General features: G+C 46.3%; 1 protein-coding gene across 2 annotated transcripts in view; it reads right to left on the reverse strand.

Moving 5' to 3' along the window:
* Positions 1–19,322, reverse strand: part of RUBCN (rubicon autophagy regulator) — a 60,976-nt gene extending 41,654 nt beyond the window's left edge. For both annotated transcript variants that reach the window (XM_074963383.1, XM_074963382.1), the window contains exons 1-2: positions 19,200–19,322; positions 5,011–5,164 (exon numbers count right to left, since the gene is read on the reverse strand). In XM_074963383.1, coding sequence (XP_074819484.1) covers positions 5,011–5,164; positions 19,200–19,237 — 192 coding nt within the window. In that variant the 5' untranslated portion in view covers positions 19,238–19,322. The remainder of the gene's footprint in view (positions 1–5,010; positions 5,165–19,199) is intronic.
* Positions 19,323–25,054: the final 5,732 nt, after the last annotated feature.

Below are 25,054 nucleotides of genomic sequence, written 5' to 3' on the forward strand. Positions count from 1 at the left end.
GTTATTCATTAATCTGCTGCCAGGGGGCCCAACAAAAGGAGGCGGCTGAGAACTAGCACCTGGACTGCGGCTCACAACCCAGGTGCCAAACACCCTGCCAGACGCACCTCCTGCCCTGCCAGACGGACAAGGAACGGCCCAGCTGTCCTCCGATTTCCAGCGGGCAGAAGAGTGCAGGAGGAAAGCAGCTGGAGGAGAGGACTGGCAGTGAAGAGATCCCACCTATTCGCAGGCTGGGCTGGCAGCCTGGGCATATTTGACCCTTAGCACAGCGAGAGCGAAACAAAGCGCAATCCAAGCTGGGAGGGCAGAGCCGTTCAGAGTCCAGCGAAGCAGGAGAGAGGAAATTTTGCCCGGCCACGCCACGGGGGCTCATCGCAAAGTAGCGACCTTGTTAGCCCCATGCAGCGCCAAGGTGACGCCACACCAAAGTAATGGGGAGCAGATCGCCATTCTGCCTGTTGGGAAAGTGGAGCAGGTTATAGGCTGCAGCATGAGGAAGGTGAGGCAGTGTGGGGAACGTTCCAAATAAATCCTCCTCTCTACACCAGCCCCAGACACTCTTCAGCTTCAGGATGACAGAGTGCACAAGGCAGAGAGATTCAGGCGTGAAATCAGACCTTTCTCCCCCTTACCTCTGCCTGGTTACTTCATGGCCACCATCACCACCTGCTTCGTTCTTCTGTGCTCTACTGCGCAACCCAGGGGGAAAGGGCTAATTTTAAGGCTGAGACCTGTGTCTTAAAGGGACAGCGTCCCATCCCCTTGCAACAGAGCCATGGTTAATTTAAGGAGTGCGCTTTCATGACAGGAAGGAGGGAAATGAGGACCCTGACTCTTCTGGATTAAAGTGGAACTCTACTCCCCTACACCAGCCCTGGGAACACAATTGTGCGACTGAATCAGAATTATTCCCCACAGGCTCAAGGAGAGTACAACACTCTTGTAAGGTCCCAACCGAAGAGAGCTAGTGGGCTTGGTTGCTCAGAGGCAGAGGGAAATGTTCCCCAGATTCCAGCTGCTTTCAAGGTAAAGCAAATCTGGGAATGGGGACATTTGAATGCCGTTTGCAGTGTTAAGCTGCATGCTTGCCTCTCTTCACTTGTTTTCTTGAAATTTTTGCCAAGTTCAACATTGCACAAGCCACTGTTATCAGTATTCTCTTTCTTAACAGCAGCACGGGAAGACCTTTCTGACCAGACAGCAGTGCAAAAGGAGTCTAACTTCAGGGAGGGACAGAGGCCAACACAAAAACATCCTGGCAAACAAAGCAGCAGAGATTGTGTGTCTTCTAACATTGCAAGCCATCAATGGGCTCTCCTGCACTGCTAAGCAGTTAGGAAGCAGGCTTGAAATTTAATGCAGCATGCTGCTTGGATGGCATATTTTGTTTGCTCTCAGTTGACGTCTGTCTCCGCTTTCTTTGGAGAGGTTATCCCGTTTTATTAGTTACGCTTCTTGTTAAAGATCAGCAGCAAAGGAAATATTTTTTGTTTATGCCATGTGCTACTGCTTTAGGAGAGGTATAAAAGTGGCCTCGGTATTCCCCCCCCACCCACAACATGTTTTAACTTAGAAATATCAAAAACATCAATTGTTTTCTTCCCTGGGTTTTGGGCCTTTTTTTTTTTTTTTTGGAAAACTAGACTATTAGGTTTCAGAGTAGCAGCCGTGTTAGTCTGTATCCGCAAAAAGAACAGGAGGATTTGTGGCACCTTAGAGACTAACAAATTTATTTGAGCATAAACTTTCGTGAGCTACAGCTCACTTCATCGGATGCATTCAGTGGAAAATACAGTGGGGAAATTATATACACAGAGAACATGAAACAATGGGTGTTCACTCTAACTAGAGTGATCAGGAAAGATGAGCTATTACCAGCAGGAGAGCGGGAGGGGGTGGGGGAAACTTTTGTAGTGATAATCAAGGTGGGCCATTTCTAGCAGTGAACAAGAACATCCGGGGGGGGGGGGGGGGAATAAACAAGGGGAAATAGTTTTACTTTGTGTAATGACCCATCCACTCCCAGTCTCTATTCAAGCCTAAGTTAATTGTATCCAGTTTGCAAATTCATTCCAGCAGTCTCTTGTTGGAGTCTGTTTTTGAAGTTTTGTTGAAGAATTGCCACTTTTAGGTCTGTAATCGAGTGACCAGAGAGATTGAAGTGTTCTCCAACTGGTTTTTGAATGTTATAATTCTTGACGTCTGATTTGTGTCCATTTATTCTTTTACGTAGAGACTGTCCAGCTTGACCAATGTACATGGCAGAGGGGCATTGCTGGCCCATGATGGCATCTATCACATTGGTAGATGTGCAGGTGAACGAGCCTCTGATAGTGTGGCTGATGTGATTAGGCCCTATGATGGCATCCCCTGAATAGATATGTGGACACAGTTGGTAACGGGCTTTGTTGCAAGGATAGGTTCCTGGGTCAGTGGTTCTGTTGTGTGGTGTGTGGTTGCTGGTGAGTATTCATCATCTGGACCCATGGAAAAGTAGCCCAACCAAGAAAATAACAGAACCCCACTAGCCATCACCTTCAGCCCCGAACTAAAACCTCTCCAGCGCATCATCAAGAATCTACAACCTATCCTGAAGGACAACCCTTCACTCTCACAGATCTTGGGAGACAGGCTTGAATAAAGACTGGGAGTGGACGTGTCATTACACAAAGTAAAACTATTTCCCCTTGTTTATTTCCCCTCCTACTGTTCTTGTAAACTGCTGGAAATGGCCCACCTTGATCATCACTACAAAAGGTCCCCCCCCCCACCGTCCCCACCCCCTGCTGGTAATAGCTCACTTTTCCTGATCACTCTCCTTACAGTGTGTATGGTGACACACATTGTTTCATGTTCTCTGTGTATATAAAATCTCCCCACTATATTTTCCACTGCATGCATCTGATGAAGTGAGCTGTAGCTCACGAAAGCTTATGCTCTAATAAATTTGTTAGTCTCTAAGGTGCCACAAGTACTCCTTTTCCTTTTTTAGAGTATTAGGGCGAGAGTTCTCAGCTCTGGAGACAGAGTTTTTATTTTATATACAATAAAAATATATAACCCCCAGGGCTGAAAAAACTCCCACCCTAGTTCTCCAGTGTGCATGTGTGTAGATATATTTTATTTTCAACTGGAAGCCAGTACGTGGGGTCACTGCTGAATCATTCCCAAAAAATGCTTCTCCCCTGGTGTGTCAGGAGTCTGAATGAAACATGTGGGAGAGTCAGATTCAACACCCCCTCCCCAGCTACTATCCATTCAGTCTCTTGTGATGTCGCAATCCCAATTTCTCCAAGGAAAGTCAAGACCTGATACTTCTAATAACAAAAAACAAATGGGAAAAGAACCTTCTTCGCATGTAATAAAAGCACCAAAACGGAAAAAAAAAAAAGGGGGGGGGTTGGGGGCGGCACTTGCTCTTGCTAAGTAGATCCAACATCTAAACTGCTCACAGATCCTTGGGCATGAACAACCCCCAGTGCACTGAAAGCGTTCAGTTATTCCAACTGTGTAATCAATGAATAACAGGGTCTGTCTGAAGTGTGTTTCCTTAAAACAAGTACTGTGCATCTAGCACAAATCAAGAGCCAGCAGGTTATTTCGAGGTTTGCTGATCACCCACCCAAGTTCATTTGCACCTGTGCCAATAGTGGGCAAATTTTCAAGAAGAAACTACTGCAGGGTGGAAATGGTAAGCAGAGGGGTAGACAGTCTCAGGGCTCTGTCTGAATGCAAAGAATCTTTTTGGGGGCGGGGGCAAGGAGGGAGAGAAGAGGCTGGCTTTAGGGCAGCAATGGTAAAGGGAATGGATCCAGATAAGCCAGGGGTTCTCAATCTTTTCCTTTCTGAGGCCCACTCCAACAGGCTATAAAAACTCCCTGGCCTACCTCTGCCAAAACTACTGGTTTTCTCCATATAAAAGACAGGGCTGGCATTAGGGTGTAGCAATCAGGGCAACTGCCTGGGGCCCCATGCCACAGGGCCCCCCCGTGAAGCGAAGTTGCTCAGGCTTTGGCTTCAGCCCCAGTGGCACGGCTCAGGGTCCCAGGCTTCAGCACCATGGGGGGGCTTTGGCTTTCTGCCCTAGGCTTCAGCGAGTCCAACGCTGGCCCTGCTTGGAGAACCCCCTGAAACCTGCTCGCAGTCCCCCAGGACCACTGATATAATCAACAGCAGCCAGGAAGCAGTGAGGGCAAAACAAGAGAGATCATGTTTGTGTGAAGTATGGACGCAGGAATCAGAGCGATTTATTATCTAATAATCAAGAACGTTAAGGAATAGGGCTTCTCCTCCCAAACCAGGCTAAGAAGCTGCAACCCTGCCCAAGACCCCACATTTCAGTTCCATGTTACCAGATTGCCTCATTACAAATTCAGCATTGTCATTGCTGGGGGATCCAACAGGCAGAAACAAATGGGTGGGTGGGGCCAGCTTCTCACAGCAGAGATCACCAATGCTTAGCAAAATGTGGCACGAAATGATAGGAGAGGTGAAGTGACAGGCACCCAAATCCAGTAGCTGCAGGGGTTTCCGTAGTGTGATGAAGCCTGAAGCAAGACCATTCCCTGGGTTGATGGCTTCCTATGTTCATACTGACAATTTACCCATATGAGAGGATTTCACTGCATTGTATAAATATTAACCTTCCCTATCCCCTTCTGAATAGGGCAGGATCATCACGGGAAATATGAGGCACAAAGAGAGGAAATTACTTGCCCAAGGTCAAACAGCAAATCAGTGACAGAGCAGGGGATAAAAACCCAGGAGTCCTGACTTTCAGTCCTGTTGCAGAAAACAATCCTGCCTTTAGAGCTTTAGCCCCTGCAAACTTGATGCTAATAAAACCATCGGCCTGCCGCTTCAATGCAAATAAGGCTCACTACAGATCATCTCACTCGTGACTTCCAGAAGTCACGGACCAAAGGACTGTCTCAGTAATCAAAGCACCACCTGTTAGAACAGCAACACGGTGATAAACGCCAGATTGCCCCACATGCAAAACCCTACCTTGTCGTGGATGAGCCCGTGATAGAGGATGCTGTGCATATCCCTGCACAGCCGCTCCAAGCCGCCATACTTAGACCAGACGTTCGGGTTGTTGCTGGACACCAGTCCCTCAACTGTGGTCTTCAAATTGCCCAGCAGTTTCCAATGCTCCTTCCTGCACATGCAAAAGAACACACAGTGCCAGTTAGTTCCCCTCAAATCGATCAAAGTTTACTGGCCTGACAACAGAATTAAATGCTGCCCAACTGGGCTCTGGTGAAATTAAAACCTTTGGGTAGGAGATCTAGAAGCCGGCATGGCATGGGCATCTGTACACACACTGCTGGGCTGTAGGCCTCCTGCCCGAGGGTTTAACTTCACTAGACTCTAGCTAGTGTATTGACTGCTCCACTCATGAATATGCCTGCACAGTCTACTGAGCGCAAGATGTTGCAGGCTTGGAGGGAACCAATACAACAGAACATTGCATAAGAAAGATGGATGCCAAAGCTGACTCAGATTCCATCTGTGCTGGGTCATGTTTGCATGCTACCTCCCTCAAATGCTGATGCTATCTACAGATCTCAGCCCTGCATGCAGCCCTCAACGCAATCTAGTGCTTGAGCACTTCCAGGGGGAGACCCTGTCTCTTCTGCACAGAAACACCATGAGAGAGGAGTTCAGGATGGTATCTGCTGATCATTCAAAGGATATGCAAGTGTAATGGGAATTTCCTAATCCAACTCCAGGATCAGGTGACTAAAACATAATAATTATACAGTTAAATAGAAGATGGGTAGGCTAAGTCCAGCTCTACAGTAAGGACAATATCAAGAACGGCTCTCACAGTCCCTAAATTCTGTATTGAGTCCAAGTGGAGATTTTTTAAAAAAACTTTTTAATGAAATTGTGTTCCAGTCCGGGTGAATGTAAGCCACACATCCTGGGTAACTTACTACTTCCACAGTGCATCTCACAAACACGGAGCACCTCATCACACCCCCATTTTACAGATGAGGAAATGGGGACAGGGAGGTAACAGAAGTTGGCCACAGTCATGCAGGAAGTCAGTAGTAACTTCAGGAATGGAACCCAGGTGACTTGACTCCAAGATCCCCAGCATTAGCCACTAGACAACTCTGCCTGGAAATATAAATCCCTAAGTAAACAAGAGACAACTGTACTGAGGAATATTTGTTTAATGCATAAAAAACTAAATAAAAAGACTCTAGTCCCAAAGGCTCAATCAGTTCATATTTAGCCCTCAAATGATATTCTGTAAAAGCAATCTTTCATAGAACTATACACCAACAGAAACGCTGTCACAGACATTTCAGAAATCCCAACAAACAGGTCCCTGCAGGGTTTGTAACCCAGGCATTACAGCACATGCTAGGAGGAGACTCTAAAAGTGAAACTGACCAGAAAACTAGCAATGAAGTGTTCAGAGTAGCAGCCTTGTTAGTCTGTATTCGCAAAAAGAAAAAGGAGTACTTGTGGCACCTTAGAGACTAACCAATTTATATGAGCATAAGCTTTCGTGAGCTACATCCGATGCACCCGATGAAGTGAGCTGTAGCTCACGAAAGCTTATGCTCAAATAAATTGGTTAGTCTCTAAGGTGCCACAAGTATTCCTTTTCTTTTAGCAATGAAGTGATTATCTATTCTCACTGCCTAAGCTGATTAAAATGTAAAAAGTGAAAAAGCAGGATAAACAATGAAAAATATATTAGATTTCTAACAGGCTTGCATTTTTAATGTGAGGCAGTATTTGCAGCATAGATATGGACATCTGTTTTTAAAATGTAAAATACTGATATTTGAACCTTTGAAAATAATTTTTTCTCAGCCACAAATATTGTCTTTGTTGGAACTATTACATTATCATCTCAGCACTGGTTATGTTTACAGTGAATCAGCAGATGAGAGAAACACTCAGCTCTCTTCCAGGCCTTCTGACAACCCCCAAATTTTTTTTAAAAAAGGAAAGGAGGACTTGTGGCACCTTAGAGACTAACCAATTTATTTGAGCATGAGCTTTCGTGAGCTACAGCTCACTTCATCGGATGCATACTGTGGAAAATACAGAAGATGTTTATATACACAGAGACCATGAAACAATACCTCCTCCCACCCCACTCTCCTGCTGGTAATAGCTTATCTAAAGTGATCATCAAGTTGGGCCATTTCCAGCACAAATCCAGGTTTTCTCACCCTCCACCCCCATACACACACAAACTCACGAGAAAACCTGGATTTGTGCTGGAAATGGCCCAACTTGATGATCACTTTAGATAAGCTATTACCAGCAGGAGAGTGGGGTGGGAGGAGGTATTGTTTCATGGTGTCTGTGTATATAATGTCTTCTGCAATTTCCACAGTATGCATCCGATGAAGTGAGCTGTAGCTCACGAAAGCTCATGCTCAAATAAATTGGTTAGTCTCTAAGGTGCCACAAGTCCTCCTTTTCTTTTTGCGAATACAGACTAACACGGCTGTTACTCTGAAACCTTTTAAAAAAGGAAGACTTATGACACCTTAGAGACAATCAAATTTATTTGAACATAAGCTTTTGTGAGCTACAGCTCTCGTTGTTTGTCAGTTTAAATTGCTGAGAGGGCTATTAATTTTGCCAAGGGCATTTGATAAGGAAAGGAACAGCAAGCACATTAACTCAGTGACAGTGCAGTAATTCATCAAGAATTAAGGGCAGGACCAGTTTCTTCTCAAAGACATGCAAAATAACAAGCTCACACAGCATTTGAAAGGATCGAGATCTAACCAGGATGGAGGAGTTCATCTTACAGTAAAAACCTCTACTCAACACTAGTGCTCCAATGATCTGCAGAACCCGTGTCAGAGGATTGTGCCACAGAAATTCCCCAAAGATCTTAAAGTGACGTTAACAGCCAATGTGAACAACTCCCCAATATCACTTAATGCAAGCTTCTTTCTTTTGTAGTACAGTCACTTGGCAGTTTTTGTAAAGCATGCTGAAGGACTGTTCATAGTGGGGTGAAACAGTAAACAGGATAAAACGTAGCATGCATGTTAATACACTCAGAGCTTCAAGATTTCCTACTGGTTGTATTTCATGTTTCAGGGTGCAAGCTGATGGCGTTTGAGAGGCAGGATGGCATTCTAGCCCACCCTTAAAACGTATAGAGCTGCACAACTCCCCGAATGCCTCAGATCTGTGCCAGTGCCAGAGGCAGGACATTAGTCCAGACAGACCAATAGTCTGAGCTGGCACAGGAATGCCTATGCACAAGATACGGTTACTAAATATTACACGATACACAGACAAATCCAGCAACTTGAGTGCGCACATAACGTTTGCTCCCAGCCCCTGACTTTACACTAGATTCTCATTGGCCCCCAAACTGCCTTAAGAGCAGCCTAGCTGTCAGACAGTTTAGCCCCAGCTTCCAAAAATTATTAAAAGAAAACAGGGCCTAACTCAGCTGGGACTGTGGGGAGAGAGCGAATTCTACACCAGATTCCAGGGCCAGCCTCCTTCTTTGGATCCTAACTGGTTGGCTCATTTAGAGACAGTAAAAAGCTTAACTAGCCTTGATTCCACCAACCCATTCTTCTAAATTTACACAGAAATTTCTGTCTCAACACAGACGAGGTGAGCCTGCTTTGCATACTGACAGGGGAAGGAAGCCGAGGCCTCTAGCCACAGATCTGTGCTAACCTAGCAGCTGCTCTGTCACCTCTGGGATATTTCCAGGCCTCAGTCAGATTGGGGAAGTGGGAGTGAAAGCGCAGCCAGAGTCTGAATTTAGATCTTACAGCTCGTGATTCCAGGAAACTCCCTTTTAGTTGTTATTATTGTGCTATAAAAAGTATCCAACACGCACATACTGCAGGGGTGTGTCCACTACACATCAGAGCCTTGGGAAGGTGTTTAAACCCCATGCCCTTTTTATGCAAACCTGCCTTGGCACATCCTTTCCAAAAGTAAAACAACTGCATTCCAAGGGAGTGGAGTCACTGTTCTCTGCTGACACAGAATTTGTCCTTGGAGTTTTGGGGTTGTTTTGTTTAAGGCACTGTGTCAATGAACCAAGATACACATAAGAAACCACAATCAGCTAAACAAAAACAGATGTAAAGGGAAAGGTAGGAAATTATTTGGTAGAAAGATGAAAGAGAAATAGGCATTAAAATCTCTGATCTCGTGACAATGATTTTACAGGTTTCAGAGGGGTATCCGTGTTAATCTGTATCAGCAAAAAAAAAACAAACCCAAGGAGTACTTGTGGCACCTTAGAGACTAACATTAGTTGATTAGTCTCATTACAGTTGGTATGGCAACACCTATTTTTTCATGTTCTCTGTGTATATATATCTTCCTACTGTATTTTCCACTGCATGCATCCGATGAAGTGGGTTTTAGCCCACGAAAGCTTATGCCCAAATAAATTTGTTAGTCTCTCAGGTGCCACAAGTACTCCTCAATGATTTTACAGTATAGCACTTTTCATCCCAAAGCACTTCACAAGCTAGACATGCAAGAATCTGCTCATCATTGAAAATGCAGCCACCTCTGGGTTGAGAAGTCTCATCTCTGTAACGGCACACAGCAACACTGCACAACAGTTTAAGATAAGAAATTAAAAATTCTACAGCCAACAGCAAATGCGTGGGGAATTCAGAGAGGCAGAACTGAGCTACCCACATTGGAATTTGGTCTGGACCTACAGGATAACACTCCTAACTCCTGTAAGGACTGTAGTGTGGGAGATTTGCTTCAGAGTCTCATTTGCTGAGCCTGGCAGGAAGGCCTGGGGAGTGTTGCAGTGATGGAGCGCTTCCCCATTTGAATGGGTTTCCACTCCAGCTTCTCTCTACTCTCCACCCTCTGACAGATGTTCAGAGCAGCACCAATAGGTGCCAGAGAAAACTAAGCCCAGCCCTACTGGGTCAAGGGCATGGGGTGTTGAAATAACCCTAGAAAATTCCCAGGGGACTCCCAGCCCTCTGAAAAAAAGCCATCTACTTACTGAAAGAGGAGGGGAACTTAACCTGGGTCACATTTCAGGAGAGGACTTTCCCCTTTAGAAATCATATCACATTTAATGCATATTTTGTGATCAAGTAAAACACAGCCAGCCATACTCCCCAGGCAAACAGCTGAGCAATTCTGCAGAGACTCATACAGTTTGCTCTCAGTTCAGCCTGCTCCTGAAATCGTTTGTTTGTGCAGCTGTAGCCTGCTGTCAGGGTAACTGGTGTGTTCTCACAAACAGTGAAGGAGGGAGGCCCTGTAAGTGACTTGGCGTGAGCAGGAGGGGAGAAAGCAGACTGGACTGGAAGAATGGCTCATTCAATCAATATCAGAAAAGCAAACAGATTTCTCAGAGCTGTAAAAGCATTCCAACCAAATCTGGGAAATGACACATAAGAAAGTAATGTCAAGTTATCTAGGCAAGACTCTTGAATGATCTCACTCCAGAGAGAGCAGCAGGGAGGGGTAGGTCAGGAGGCAATGATACAGGTTTGATATCAGGAAGCAGGTCAGTGGACTTCGGTATGTCTGCAGCCAGCAGTGTTTAGTATTTATATACAGTACTATGGCATTGCCACAGTGACTAAAGAATATCCCTACCTTGAAGAGCTTCCAATTTACTACACCAGTCACAAGATGACGGCACACAGTGGGATATACGCAAACAGAGTAAAAACTGGGGGCCAAATTCTTAGCCTGTGTAAACTGGTAAAGCTTCATTCAAGTCAGACCTACGCTGATTTACAGCACCTGATGCTACAGCTCAAGATGTTTAAGGAAAGGCTGGATTCTTATTTCCAGAGCACCACAGGTGTACGCAGCACTGTACAAGAGATGATCAGCTAATCAGAATGGGTATTTTTCTAACAGCTTATTGTTACAGCCCTGGCTGAATTCCCACTTGGGACACACGCCAGGCCGCTGTACTGGACCCAATCGTTGGATCCTGTGTGCCTCCAGGCCCAGCTGGTCTGAGCAGCACCAAGATGCTGTCTCTAAGGCTTTGTCTACACTACACAGCTTTTAGCGACTGTGTCACTAAAAGTTGAGCACTTTTGCAGACAGAATATTTCTACCCCCAACGAGCGGTGTTCACGTTGTCGACAGGAGCTGCGCTGTTCAAACTAACACTTGCCATGGCAAAACTTTTGCCTTTTAGTGGGTGGGGGGGTTAGCACCTCTGAACAACAAAAGTTTCGTCATTCAATTGCCAGCCTTAGTCTGGCCTCTCAGACCCACTCCTGGGGTGCAGATTACTTGTCTGTTAGCCCTCATTGGGATATGGGACTCCCACGGCTCAGATGCCCTGGGCCCCAAGACCAGTGCTGAACCCCTAAGTCTCCCCAACAGCTTAAACACACCCCTCCCCACAGTCCCACCTGTGCAGGAACGTCTACAGGCACCATGTGACAGCTGAAGCAAAAGAATGCACAGGCTTTGCAAAGGACCATCTAGACCAGACACTTCCCTCAGACACCGCACCAGACACATACATATCTAGGCAAAACCAACCAACACCTGCATGCAAAGCCCTCCCTCCAGTGTCCTCACCACTCAGGGTGCCAGGACCTCCTGCACCCCACTTCTCCTGCTCAGCCTTCCTGCTGTTAACTGATGGATGGATGAGCCCCCAGCTCAAGATGATGTTCTGGCCCTCTCTGTCAAGTGACCCCCAAGCAGCTTCAAAATCCCTGTCAGGCGATTGGTTGCTTAGCTCCAGGCTCACCTCCCAAATTGGGTCCTGGTCTACGCTTAAAAAGATAGGTCCACCTAACACAGGGGAGGACAAACTATGGCCCGCGGGCCAGATCCAGCCCAACAGGGCTTTCAATCCGGCCCGTGGGATTGCCAGCCCCGTGGCGCAGTGGGGCTAAGGCAGGCTCCCTGCCTGCCCTGGCCCCGTGCTGCTCCCGGAAGTGGCCAGCACCACGTCCCTTTGGACCCTGAAGGAGGGGGAGGGGGGGTGGAGGGCTCTGTGCACTGCCCTCGCCTGCAGGCACTGCCCCACTGCAACTCCCATTGGCCGGGAATGGGGAGCTGTCATGCTGCCCTCGTCGGTGGGTGCCACCCCCGAAGCTCCAATGGGAGCTTCGGGGGTGGCACCCACCGACGAGGGCAGCATGACAGCTGCCTGCCCCACCCCACCCCCAGGAGCCACTGCAGGACATGTTGGCCACTTCCGGGAGCGGCGCGGCACGAGGACAGGCGCAGGGCCTGCCTTAGCCCCGCTGTGCACTGCTGCCACCCTGGAGCCACTCGAGGTAAGCGGCGCCAGGCCAGAGCCCGCACCCCGAACGCCTCCTGCACCCTAACCCCCTGCCTTGAGCCCCCCCTGCACCCCAACCCCCTGCCACACCCCAACCCCCTGCCCTGAACCCCCGCTGCACCCCAACCCCCTGCCCTGAACCCCTTCCTGCACACCCTGCACTCCAACCCCCTGCTCCAGCCCTACATTCATGGCCCTGCATACAATTTCCCCACTCAGATGTGGCCCTCGGGCCAAAAAGTTTGCCCACCCTGACCTACCAGGTCACTCATGGCTGTGAAAAATGATTGTGCCCTGAGCAACTTATTTAGGGGGTCTACCTAATCCCCCGCATAAATGCGGATGGGTCAACAGAAGATTCTTCCATCTATCTAGCTACCCCCTCTTGGAGAGGGGGATTTTAAAGTTTTATTAAGATGATGTTAAAATAAAAAGAAAACAGTAGAGTTTAAGAGTAGAAGTTTCTGGTTATCAGAGAATAACGTATAGATTATCAAGAGGTGCGAAGTTTGGTAACTACATCAATGGAAAAAAATCTTCTGTCCATCTAGGAAACATCTACTCTACATTGGCAGCACCATGACCATAGCTGTGCTGCTGTAGCATAGCCATACCCTGGGAAAAGTTGTTCCCATTGTCTGCAGCCTGCCTGTTCTTCTAGAGTGGACTCATTTGAATGGAGAACCATCTAGGCTGGTGACTCTTGATGGCTTTCCTATGGTTAGCCTCTCTGCTAGGTGTAAGGATTCCTTCTAACACCTCCTGGGTGTCCCAGGCTACAGTACAAAAGCAAAGGGCACGGAATACGTTATTATCAAAATGGCACTCACAAAACCAAATGGAGTCTGAAGATGGATATAGGAATATACAGACATATACTAATGTGTCACATTATTAATATTTCAAGTGGGCACGTGCAGAAAGCAAGACTCAGTAGGTGGATGCTGGAGCCTTCTAGCATTCCTGTACTGAGATCAGTTTAAAGAGGGTTTTATTTTATTTTAGAAACTACTGTACTTAATTACAAATATGAGGAAGGATCCATAACAAATCAGAGTCTCCTCCATCCAGGGAAAGGCAGAAATGCGGTACAGCACCACAGAACAATCCTTACAACTACTTTCATGCAACCCTGTATTGTCTTATCAGCATATCATTAGATGTGCACCCTGCTTCGCAAAACAAAGGCATAGTCCCTGGCCAAAAGAGTGGCCAGTCTAACCCCACCCTGCAACCTGATCCGTGTGAATGGAGCCTTACACCAAGGCAGTTTGCACATACAAGTCTCTTTGTACAATTACAGCTTAGGCACACAGGAGGACAATTGGAAGAGATAACAAAGAGGGGAGGGAGAAAGGATAGGAAGAAGGCAAGGACAATAAGATGACTGGAGACTACGCTTACAAAAAGGCAGGGGAATGCAAGAACGATTTCCTCTAATTATCAGGAATGATAAAAGACGACTCAGCAAAAAGCAATGAGGAAAAACTGCCTGACCCTGGCAGAGATGGCATCGCCCTACGTCACAACCTGCCACTGGCTGACAAACGGACCGAGGGGATCAAACCCTGAACAGCATGCAGCCCTCTTCTGAGTGGATCATACCAACTTAGACAAACACCTCAGAGTCTCTTTTAAAAAAAAAAGAAAGGCATTGGCAACACTTGTACAGCTGGTCCCACTCAGATTCGCAGTGACTAGAATACAGCTCCAGCTGACACATGCAACCTTGAACTGAATTTCAAGAAGGGACTTGAAAGAGGGGTTCTGACAAATGGGGTCAGGAAGACAGTGTTAAATACTTCTCTAATACAGGCTGAAAAGAAACCAGCCACAAAATGTTAGTGTCTCCAGAGTACCAAGTTTCACTGGGCGTATCAGTGAGTTACTTGAAGTATACCTCGTTATCCCTAGCCTGATTCTTGCTTGCATATTTATACCTGCCTCTGGAAATTTCCACTACATGCATCCGACGAAGTGGGTATTCACCCACAAAAGTTTATGCTCCAATATGTCTGTTAGTCTATAAGGTGCCACAGGACTCTTTGCCGCTTTTACTTGAAGTATGTAATTTATAAAAGGGTGCTGTCAGGCTGGTTCAGCCCTGCTGACTGAACCTGGACACCTGGATTCCTAGCTGGTGCATTATCATCAGTAACAAAGACTCTGACAGCCAGAGGCCACCCTGAGTCACATCTGTGCCCTTCCCTTGCGACCAGTAGGGTTTCACAGGTGTAACTGAGGCCAGAATCCAGCTCTGCAGCTGGAACTCAAGTCAACAATGCAGTTGACGATGCAGGAGTCAGAACAGAATCTGACACGCTGACCCAGGGCTAAGCTGGATATGCAGAGCTAGAAGGAGCAAAAATGTATTTTTGACAATGAAGTCAGCATAGTGACTCAGAACACACTCATGGAGCTGTGCTGCTGAGTAAAGAAGGATTTTTTGAAAAAACAAAACAGTTCAAGTTTCAGAGTAGAAATTTTAAACTAGGTTAAATCAGAGGCATATGTGTCCTTTAAGCAGCAAATGTGCTGCAGGAGCCATCATATTCAATAAGGAGAATCTCGCAAGTACATGGCTGCTTGGACACTGTTCTCTGCCCGAGGAAGTCATTTGATCTGTCTTGACACATTTCAGAGATCAGTTTGTGGGCTCTGCAGCGGGACAACACCATGTTCACTGTCACTTTGTCTCAACTTTAAAGGTGGCCTGCAAAACAATCATTTAACAGTGTGCTTTGAACTCTGTCGTCTAGGAAACCAAGCTGCAAACACAGGAAGTTTTTGTGGGGCCCGCAGCCTGCTCCTTACATAGGCATGGCACTTCCGGAAGGGGGCGTGGAGAAGCAGACTTCTGTCATGTTATTGATAGCAACAGGGAGCAGCAAAAAAAAAAAAAAAAAAAAAAAGTCAAAGAAAGCCTATTCTCCTCAGCTCAGGAAACAGGCTCATGCAGGACCAGCCACAGAGGGCAGAGGAGGCCCGCTGGGAAATTATGCCTCAGATCTGCTGGCACTGTACCTCTGATACTCAAATTGGTAGTGAAGCTGGAAGCACCATGTGCTCTGTACTTTACCTGCAAACAGCACACGCACCTGCTGCTCAACACTTCATTTGCAAAAGCCTTTCCCCCATATTAACGAGGGCAGCAGCACAGCTGGTGTCTCCAGAAATTACAGACTCAATGCTTTGTTTTTCCTTTGCAAGCAGTTTCATTGTTTCAGGGTGACTTTGGGGCTGGTACAAGATGCCAGCCTGACAGCACTGGGGACTGAAGTTCTCCCCGTACCCCGGAAGAGACACGATCATACGACAAACCTTCTGCACCACCCTCATAAGCCTTAATCACAATCTGCAAGAATCACCTAGGAAAGAGAGCACAGTCCCGTCTCCATGGCCAATTCAGTCCTTGATTTCCTCTTGAGGCACCCCGCAAGAGGATAACACAACCGGTGCAAGCTGTGGTTTTGGTGACATGGACAACTGTGTAGTAGACCCCAACTCACACAGGGATCCCTGGACTGAGACTCCAGCTCACAGGAGTTTCTGAAACGTATTGTTTGTTAGAACAAATATTTCAATAATCCCATGCAACCAAACAACCCCATCAACAGACCAGCACGGCATTAACCTAGTTAGATTATAAACTCTTTAGGGCAGGGACCATCTCTGTTATATTTTGTACAGGGCCTAGCACAGTGGGCCTTTCGGGTGCCACCACAATCATGATCTGCAACCCTATACAATAACAAACAGGGACTGAGGAGAACAAAGTAGCAAGGAAAGCGATTGCAGTTTCAAGCCTCCAACAAGATCTTAGGAACAAGGGAGGGGAAAAAATGCAGAAAGCCCTTTGGCTGTTTCCCTTTTAAATCACCAACTTGACATGTGAGGAGAGAGAAGAGGGAGTGTACAGAGCACATGTTCTTAGCCTACGGTGCCACAAGTACTCCTTTTCTTTTTATGTTTACAAATAAAACCCAGAAGGACAATCCTTGCTGGGAAGTGGCTGTCAAGTGGTCCCAATTAACTGTAACCTTCCCCCGCCATGAAATTTCTGAAAGCAAGCAGCTGGCCAAAGGCAGAGACTGGCTTTCCATGCTGTTCTCGCAATATTAGCTGTCTCCTTGCTCCCCACCGGCTTCCCCCTTAGGATTCTCTCTCTGGGCCCTGTTATTCCCGCTGCCCCTTCTCTGTAACACAGAAGTTTAACAGAACATCTGCACACTTAACTCTCAACACTACACCATTTTATCAATGGTCTTTCTATGGTTTCCAGTGACATGCCTGGATCATTTTAGAACATCTGCTCCCTCTCCCAAGGCGCTCTGAGTACCATTTCACTGACTGGCTAACGGAGAGCATCAGCCTTCGTCCTGCTCTTTGATGGGACATCTTCAGTGAAGTCTTTGCTCTCTTCTCTCCCCAGGGACAAATGGAGAAAAAAAAGCAGGCAGACGATCACCCTTGTCTGCTGGCCTCAACCTAACAGGTCTATGACCCTAGGCAGGTTGCTGAACCTAGCAAAACCTTCTCCCTCCACCTGCAATATCAATCATGTACCATATTCAACAACTACGTCAGTCAAATGCAATGACAGGTAGAGCGGAGACTTGGACTCATTAGCAAAGGGTGAGATGATGTTGCACAAGGCACATGCCAGAACCCTTCCTAGCACATACCATTGCACGTACATTGCAAACAATGGAGCAAGCCACCACAGCGCTAGCTCCAGAGGAGACAATGCCCTCTTCTTTCGGTGGGGACTGAAGTGAACTCTGGGATGCCCACCATGGCATTATTTGTAGTTCATTCACAGTCACATGTACCTGCTTTCGAGGACTCATAACAGTCCCAAGGAGAATCACAAGGCTGCACTGTGATCCATCTTTATCTATAAAGAAAAGGAGTATTTGTGGCACCTTAGAGACTAACCAATTTATTTGAGCATAAGCTTTCGTGAGCTACAGCTCACTTCATCGGATGCATACTATGGAAACTGTATGGATCTTCTACACTTTCCACAGTATGCATCCGATGAAGTGAGCTGTAGCTCACGAAAGCTTATGCTCAAATAAATTGGTTAGTCTCTAAGGTGCCACAAGTACTCCTTATCTTTATCTATATATTTCTAACATACCATTTGGGGATTGCTACATCCCCGTTTATTCCACAGCATGGGAATTCAACACTTCAGGCTCTGAGCTTTCATTAGAAGCAAAAAATGTTGTTTCTGTCCCTCCTGGTCAGGGAGAAAACTCAGAAAAATGTCATCAGTGCAGGGTGTCTTCCAGAATCTCCTGGAAGTGTGAAACAATAGCTCAGAGATGTGTGAATAGCCCCATTCATCTCAATGGGTTAACTTTCAAAACCTAGATTACAGTTTAAATGGCAGTTAACTTTTTCACTGCTGATAATATTAGCAGACACATCCAACTAATGGGCTTATCAGAAACTACCTCCAAACACTTGCCCCAGATGCCAACAGCCTCAACTGTCCCCTACATATCCACTAAAGCATCTGTCAGTTTCTATAACCCAGTTCTGCATTGCCAATCCAAAACTCAACAGTACCATGGGGACTGGATTGACCAAATGGAATTTATTTTCAAAGTAAATAACGTAGAAGGCTTTGTGTACTTGACTGATTAGATTAATCATTGTCATTACATTAAAAGCCTGCATTATTTTAACTTAACTACCAGCGTATGCCACCACAGCGCTGCAGAACCAAGGCCCACCTTGCAGAGGAACACAGGAGGCCTTGCTCTGACAAGTATTTAGGTTAAGGTTAAGGATTTATTTTGAACATCTAAAATAGGCAACATTTCCAAGCAACGCAACCAGTTGCCAGGGACCGAATGAGATGTAATCCCAAACCAAGACCCTGACTAGACACTGGAAATAAGGGTCATCATTAGAATAGGATGGTTGATCATCCAAGGATAGCTCGTAATAAAATAATGAGACTTGCCAGCTGCTGTCTTTGGAACCTAGGGAGCATCAGGTATTCAACTCACCCGTGCAGACAGCTCTGGCCAGACTTCTTTAGCCCTGACTGCTCCTGACACAGCCAGAGCATTTACACAGGGTGGGGCAAAGAGCGTGTGTGACACAAACCAGGCGGGGGTCAGGGCAGGCTCCGAGCTGAGCCAGACTCGAGGGACATTATGCCTGCCCTTACACACACCAGTCTTATGTTGCCACATGCCATGCCCCAGTTACAGCCACAAACACACACAACTGGCTCTCCCCCACAACTGACCCTTGCTATGTGCCAATACCACTAACCCAACCTGTGCCCCCAGCTGTGAACTGGATACCCCATCGCCGCCCCCCCACCCCGCCGTGCCCCCGCTACCCCATCGCCGCCCCCCCTACCCCGCCGTGACCCCGCTACTCCACTGCCCCCCTCATCCACTGCCCCCCCCAGCTATCCCATCGCCGTCCCCCACCCCACCGCCCACCACTACCCCTTCACCGCCCCCCAGCCCCGATGCCCCTGTTACCCCATCGCTGCCACGCCCCAGCTACCCCATCGCCGCCCCCCCACCCCGCCATACCCCCGCTACTCCATTGCCCCCCTCATCCCGCTGCCCCCCGCCGCCCCCAGCTACCCCGCTGTCCCCCACCCCACCGCCCGCGCTACCCCATCACCACCCCCCCACTCCCGGTGCCCGTTACCCCATCACCACCCCCCACCCCTGCCGTGCCCCAGCTACCGCACTGCCCCCCTCCGCCCCCCGCTACCCCATCGCCGCCCCCAGCTATCCCATCGCCGCCCCCCACCCCCGGTGCCCCTGTTACCCCACCCCCGCCGCCCCCCAGCTACCCCACCGCCCCCCAGCTGAGAGCCAGCTACGCTATCCCCGTCCCTGCTGCTGCCCCCCATCGCCGGTCACCGCCCGCAGCGCGACCCCACCTGCTGGCCTCCTGCTCCCCGCAGCGCCCGATCTCCATGCTGGCCGGGGCCCGCCTGTCTCAGCGCGGGCGGCCCCCGCCAGCAGCCTCCATCTCCACCCCCGCGGCCGGCCCAGCCCCCGGCGAGCCGCACCCGCCCGCCGGCTGGAACGGCGGCTCCCAGCACGCCCCGCGACAGGGGGACTACAACTCCCAGCATGCCCTTCACACGACCGCCCCGCCCTCCCCTCGCACGAAGCGCCTCGAAACTGTAGTTCCCAGCATGCCCCACGCCGACGAAACTACAGCTCCCAGCATGCACTGCAGTTTGAGTCTCGTCTGAGTACGCGGGGCAGGGACCCAGGGTCTGCAACACTGAGCTGCGCATGAGGGGGGGATTAGCTGGGCGCGGACGGGTGTTTGCAGCCGGGTCTCTCGTGCATTCAGACTGTTTGCCCATAGTTATGTAATTGCCCAGCGGAGATACTTGCCCAGAGATTTTCAGTTTTGCCAGGAGGATTATTGAACAGGATTTTTATTTCAAATACAAAAACTCTACCGCCGCTGTATTCAGAGCGGTCAGTCCACTGCCGGTGCTACTTCAACCAAAACAGGACATTTCTCTCCCGTTTGAATTGCTACATGACTAAATGCTTGCAGCTAAAACATGATCCCCCCGCTCCCTCGGCTTCCCATGCTTCAGCAACACTGATCATCAGACCAGTGAAGCAAGCAACTTCAGCTGACACTGATTCTCAAGACCCTAGCCTAGCCCAAAACCTGAACAATAGACAATTCACTGGATGTAAGAGATCAAAAACTACAAACTAGGTTGCTACAGACCCCTGAATACAATTTTCACACTAACAGGTTGTTGTATCCAAGGCCGGCTCTAGGTATTTTGGAGCCCCAAGCTCCGAGAGCACAACTGCCGGAACAAAAAAGCACATGCTTGCTTTGCTGGTGCCTAGAGCTGGTACTGGTTGCATCATAGTGAAATGTGCAAGACTCAGATATCTGCCTACTCCATATAGAATGAGTGATCAGAAACTAGTGGTGGAGACAGAGACAAAGCACAATGCAACCCAGAGTGGAATGACTGTACAACAACTGTAACAGCAGAGAGAGGGACATGTAAAGACATTTTCCACTGCCCAAAGTACGAGAGAGCATGGGATGAATAATTTCACAAATTATCAGAAATATAAAAAAATTTCTAAAAAGTGATGAGGGGAGCTGTGCATAACTCTGGGGGAAAGGAAAAATATATCACTACCACCAGATTGGGAATAATCAAGTGATTATAGGGGATAAACTCCAAATATGGCTGTGAAGTTGCTTGATGTGCTATAGCTCCCTCCCTTTCAGAGACCCAAGATTTCTGTATTTTTATTTTTTCGGTAATTCTTGTTCATGTGCGATTATTATGTTTTATTTATTTGTATTCTGCTAGCATCCAGGTCACACTAGCCACTGTCAATGCACATAGGAAGACTCAGTCCTAGACCTGAAGAGTTTATATTCTATGAGTTATTGTGTTACTTGTTGTCAAGGTTCCTTTCCCACTCTGAACTCTAGGGTACAGATGTGGGGACCTGCATGAAAAACCGCCTAAACTTATTTTTACCAGCTTAGGTTAAAACTTCCCCAAGGTACAAACTATTTTACCTTTTGCCCTTGGACTTTATTGCTACCACCACTAAGCGTCTAACAAATATATAACAGGGAAAGAGCCCACTTGGAAACGTCTTTTGTCCCGTCCCCCCCCCCCAGCTTTGAAAGTATCTTGTCTCCTCATTGGTCATTTTGGTCAGGTGCCAGCTAGGTTATGTTTAGCTTCTTAACCCTTTACAGGTGAAAGGTTTTTTTCCTCTCGCCAGGAAGGATTTAAAGGTGGTTAGCCTTCCCTTTATATTTATGACACTTGTCATAAAATATAATACTTCCAAGTGATTTGAGAGGCTACAGGACTCTAGATGCTATTGTAATACAAATAATAACACTCCCTAGAAGGCACTCAAGAAAGAGACTAGAACTCTCACAATGCCATAGGGATTACTGCTACCAGCAAAATATAGCTTCCAGCACATTTTGTGAGACAAGAAAAATGTTACACAGGCCTATTCTACTCTCATCCCTTCTGTAAAATTTGCAGGGTGCATATCACAGGCAGTACCAGAGCATCAGTATATTTACTGATTGTCACCGTAAAAATATTATGGAAAATTGAAAGTAATTGAAACTGTTTCTGTGAGCAAGGGTTATATGATCATGCCCAGTGAAACTGACTATAAATGCAAATGAAACTGATAAGTCTGGTTTCATTGTTTAAACTGAGAAAAATGCAAAACAGTGTAACATAATTCTGGGGCTCAAGCCTGCAACCTAGTCCCACTGAAGTCAACGAGACTGCTCATGTCAATAAAATCTGTAGGATCAGGCTCTTTTGGGGGTATCTTTCCTTACAAACTATAAATAGACACCTTGTAAATAATAAAATGTTGTTTTGTCTATATTAAATAATAAAAATAATGGAAAAGATAAACTACAAAATGCAGAGGTAAAGGAAAAGACAGATGTTTTATCATGAGATGGGGAGTTTGCTAGACAGGGAGATCCAGGAAAGACTACTCCAGATTATAAAAACTAGAATAAATGTTATCATTTGTCCTTTGGAACAAGCTTTGGTGTATTCGCCATCCCTTGATGTCTTTAAATCAAGACTGAATGCCTTTCTGGAATATACGCTTCACACTGGAATCAAGTACAAGTTATTGGGCTCAATACAGGGGTGAAATTCTCTGGCTTGTGTTACACAAGATGCCAGACTAGATGATCTAATGCTTCTGAACTTAAATAGTATGAATTATGAATATGTTTTCATAATTCTTTGGGTGAGTTTATTGCATGGCAATTTTAACTCTTCTTATTGAGAGTTTCACCTTGGTGTTTATACATCAATTTATAAGCAAGACACCTTTCAACATAACACTATGGGTTAGATTAGATACAGAGATCTTTAGGAAAGGGCTGTTTCAGTACCTTTGAAATCAATGAAAGCCTCTCATTGACTTCAGTGTGCTCTGGATCAGATCTTAAAAGCCCAATACCCGTCTCAGTGAAGTGGGAGCTGAACTGGGTCCTACATTCTCATTCAGAGGCTTTTTGAAGTCAGCAGGGTGAAATGTATCCACACTGAATTTAATGTGAGTTTTGCCATTGACTCAATGGGATGAAGATTTCATATGAGGAGTTTTGACTGAGTAAGGACTTCAGGATTGGACCCAGTTTTTAAAAATTTTTTCACAGTATCTTCATCCCCATAATAAACTAAAAAGATCTTAATTCTGCAGATTTAAAAAAGCAACAAACAACTACAAATTGATTGGAATGGGCCAATATCCATACACATCAACCTAATTCCAGTAAATTTAAAAGAACAAACATTACTATTCTCAATAGCATTGCCAGAGTCTATGCTAAGGATGGTTTGGGGGTGGAAGAGACCATAGAAATACAGTCTGGGATAGAGCTAAACCTGTTATAAGGTTAAAGATTAGTTCTCCATAATTATAGCAGCAGCACTATGCAGTTCCTCTTAGCTGTCACTTAGGTAGCCATTTGCACACTCATGAAATCTAGATATAAATCCAAGACCTGATGTTTGCTTCACCCCCTCAATGACCCCTGAAAGACTTTGTCCATTTCAGGGCCCTGAGAGGATGAAGTTCATATTCCTTCAGATCAAACCTTTGTTCAATTTTCTTTTGTATATGTCCAGCTGTAGACAGCTGGCCTCCTGGTCTGGATAATAAGAGCCATCAATAGCTGTTGTGCAGTCTGTCTGTGTTTTGTGATTTCCATCTGTTATCTGGACAAACAGCTTTTGCCACCTTTGATGCTAACTTATTTGTCATGGGTTTAACAAAGCATTTGTATCTTAGTGTTGATGAATGCTACTACCAGCCAGTGCCCCATCCCAGCACCATATCAACACAGAAATCGGGTCTACAATTTTACATAAAATATATGACATTTAGTAATATTAACATTAGTACTTGGCTTGGTAATTCTATAGCACCATCCATTTTGAGAATATAAATGAACTTTTCAAACATGAATGAATTAAGACTCACAACCCCGACTCATCATCAACCACTTGAAGAAGGTAAGTAAAACACCAAATCTGTGGCCCCCAAGACTTCACATCTATCACTATGCTGAGCACATGAAACTTCACAGTAACAGCAGAGACTGAACTCAGATCTTCAAGGAACATGGGCACCATCACCCCCACCAGAGCTAAAGGAGATTCTCTGTTAGTCATTAGCTATACAAAGCCTATCACACACAACTGAGCAATCCATTCACTAGAAAGAAGTGGTGTAAATACACACTAGCCAATTCACAACAATATTATTAAATGGATTAAAACTTGGTTAACTGATAGATCTCAAAGTGTAACTGTAAACGGGGAATTTTCATTGAGTGGTGTGTTTCCAGTGGGGTCCTGCAGGGGCTGGTTCTTGGCTCTGTGCTATTTAACATTTTTATCAATGACTTGGAAAAAAAACATAACATTATCATTGATAAAGTTTGCAGATGACACTAAAATGGGGGGAGTGGTAAATAATTAAGAGGACTGGTCACTGATTCAGAGCGATCTGGATAGCTTGGTAAACTGGGAGCAAGCAAACAATGTGTATTTTAATATGGCTAAATGTAAATGTATACATCTGGGAATAAAGAATGTAGGCCATACTTATAGACTAGAAGACTCTATCCTGGAAAGCAGTGACTCTGAAAAAGATTTAGAGGTGATAATGGATAATCAGCTGAACATATGAGCCATCAGGGTGATGCTGTGGGCCACAAGAACTAATGCAGTCTTGGGATGCATAAATAGGGGAATCTCAAGTGGGAGTAGAGAGGTTATTTTACCTCTATATTTGGCAATGGTGTGACAACTGCTGGAATACTGTGTCCAGTACTGGTGCCTACAGTACAGGAAGGATGTTAATAAATTGGAGAGGGTTCAGAGAAGAAGGAGAAGGATTAAAGGATTAGAAAACCTGCCTTGTAGTGATAGAATGAAAGAGTTCAATCTATTTAGCTTAACAAAGAGAAGGTTAAGGGGTGACTTAATTACAGTCTATAACCATGTACATGGGGAACAAGTATTTAAAAATGGGCTCATCAATTTAGCAGGGAAAGGTATAATGTGATCCAGTGGCTGGATGTTGAAGCTGGAGCATGGACTAGAATCCACATACTTTGAGTCCGAGAGTCCTCTAACCTAACCACTAGACAAATGCCTATTTTCATGATAATAATTAATATTTAATTAATGATCCATTAGTTTAGCAAGATTAATAAACCTTAATAGAGAGCAATGGGGATATATAATATTTGCATGCACACAGAGGTAGATATATATAGAAGTGCACTGGGTTATTTAGCTGTGTGTTAGGGTACTTAATTGGCCCTATCCACAAGGATATTTGCACAGGAGTATTTAGTTGGGGTCAGACTGGGGCAAGGGCACATGGTATTTGGGCAGTTTAATGACGTGGGAGTAGTTGCACTGAAGCAAGGAGATCTTTAGTTGCATGCAAAGGCGTGTGCTTGGATTGGCGGTATTTAATCATTCACGGGGCATTTGCACAGGGTCTTTAGTCGTATGCGAGCGTGTTTCCACATGCGCCCCTTGGGAAGTCACTAGCCTACTTTGGGTTGGCATTCTCCTCCTGACCTGTAGGGGGCGTACTGAGGCTGAAACCACAGGTCTTTCCCGGAGGAAACTAGATCTCATGCGCAGACCGCCCCCCCCCGCGAATTATTGAATGCGCACGCGCCCGCGCCCGTCTAATCGCGCGA

This window comes from Natator depressus, chromosome 9 (genome assembly GCF_965152275.1).
Source record: "Natator depressus isolate rNatDep1 chromosome 9, rNatDep2.hap1, whole genome shotgun sequence".
Classification (NCBI taxonomy): Eukaryota; Metazoa; Chordata; order Testudines; family Cheloniidae; genus Natator; species Natator depressus.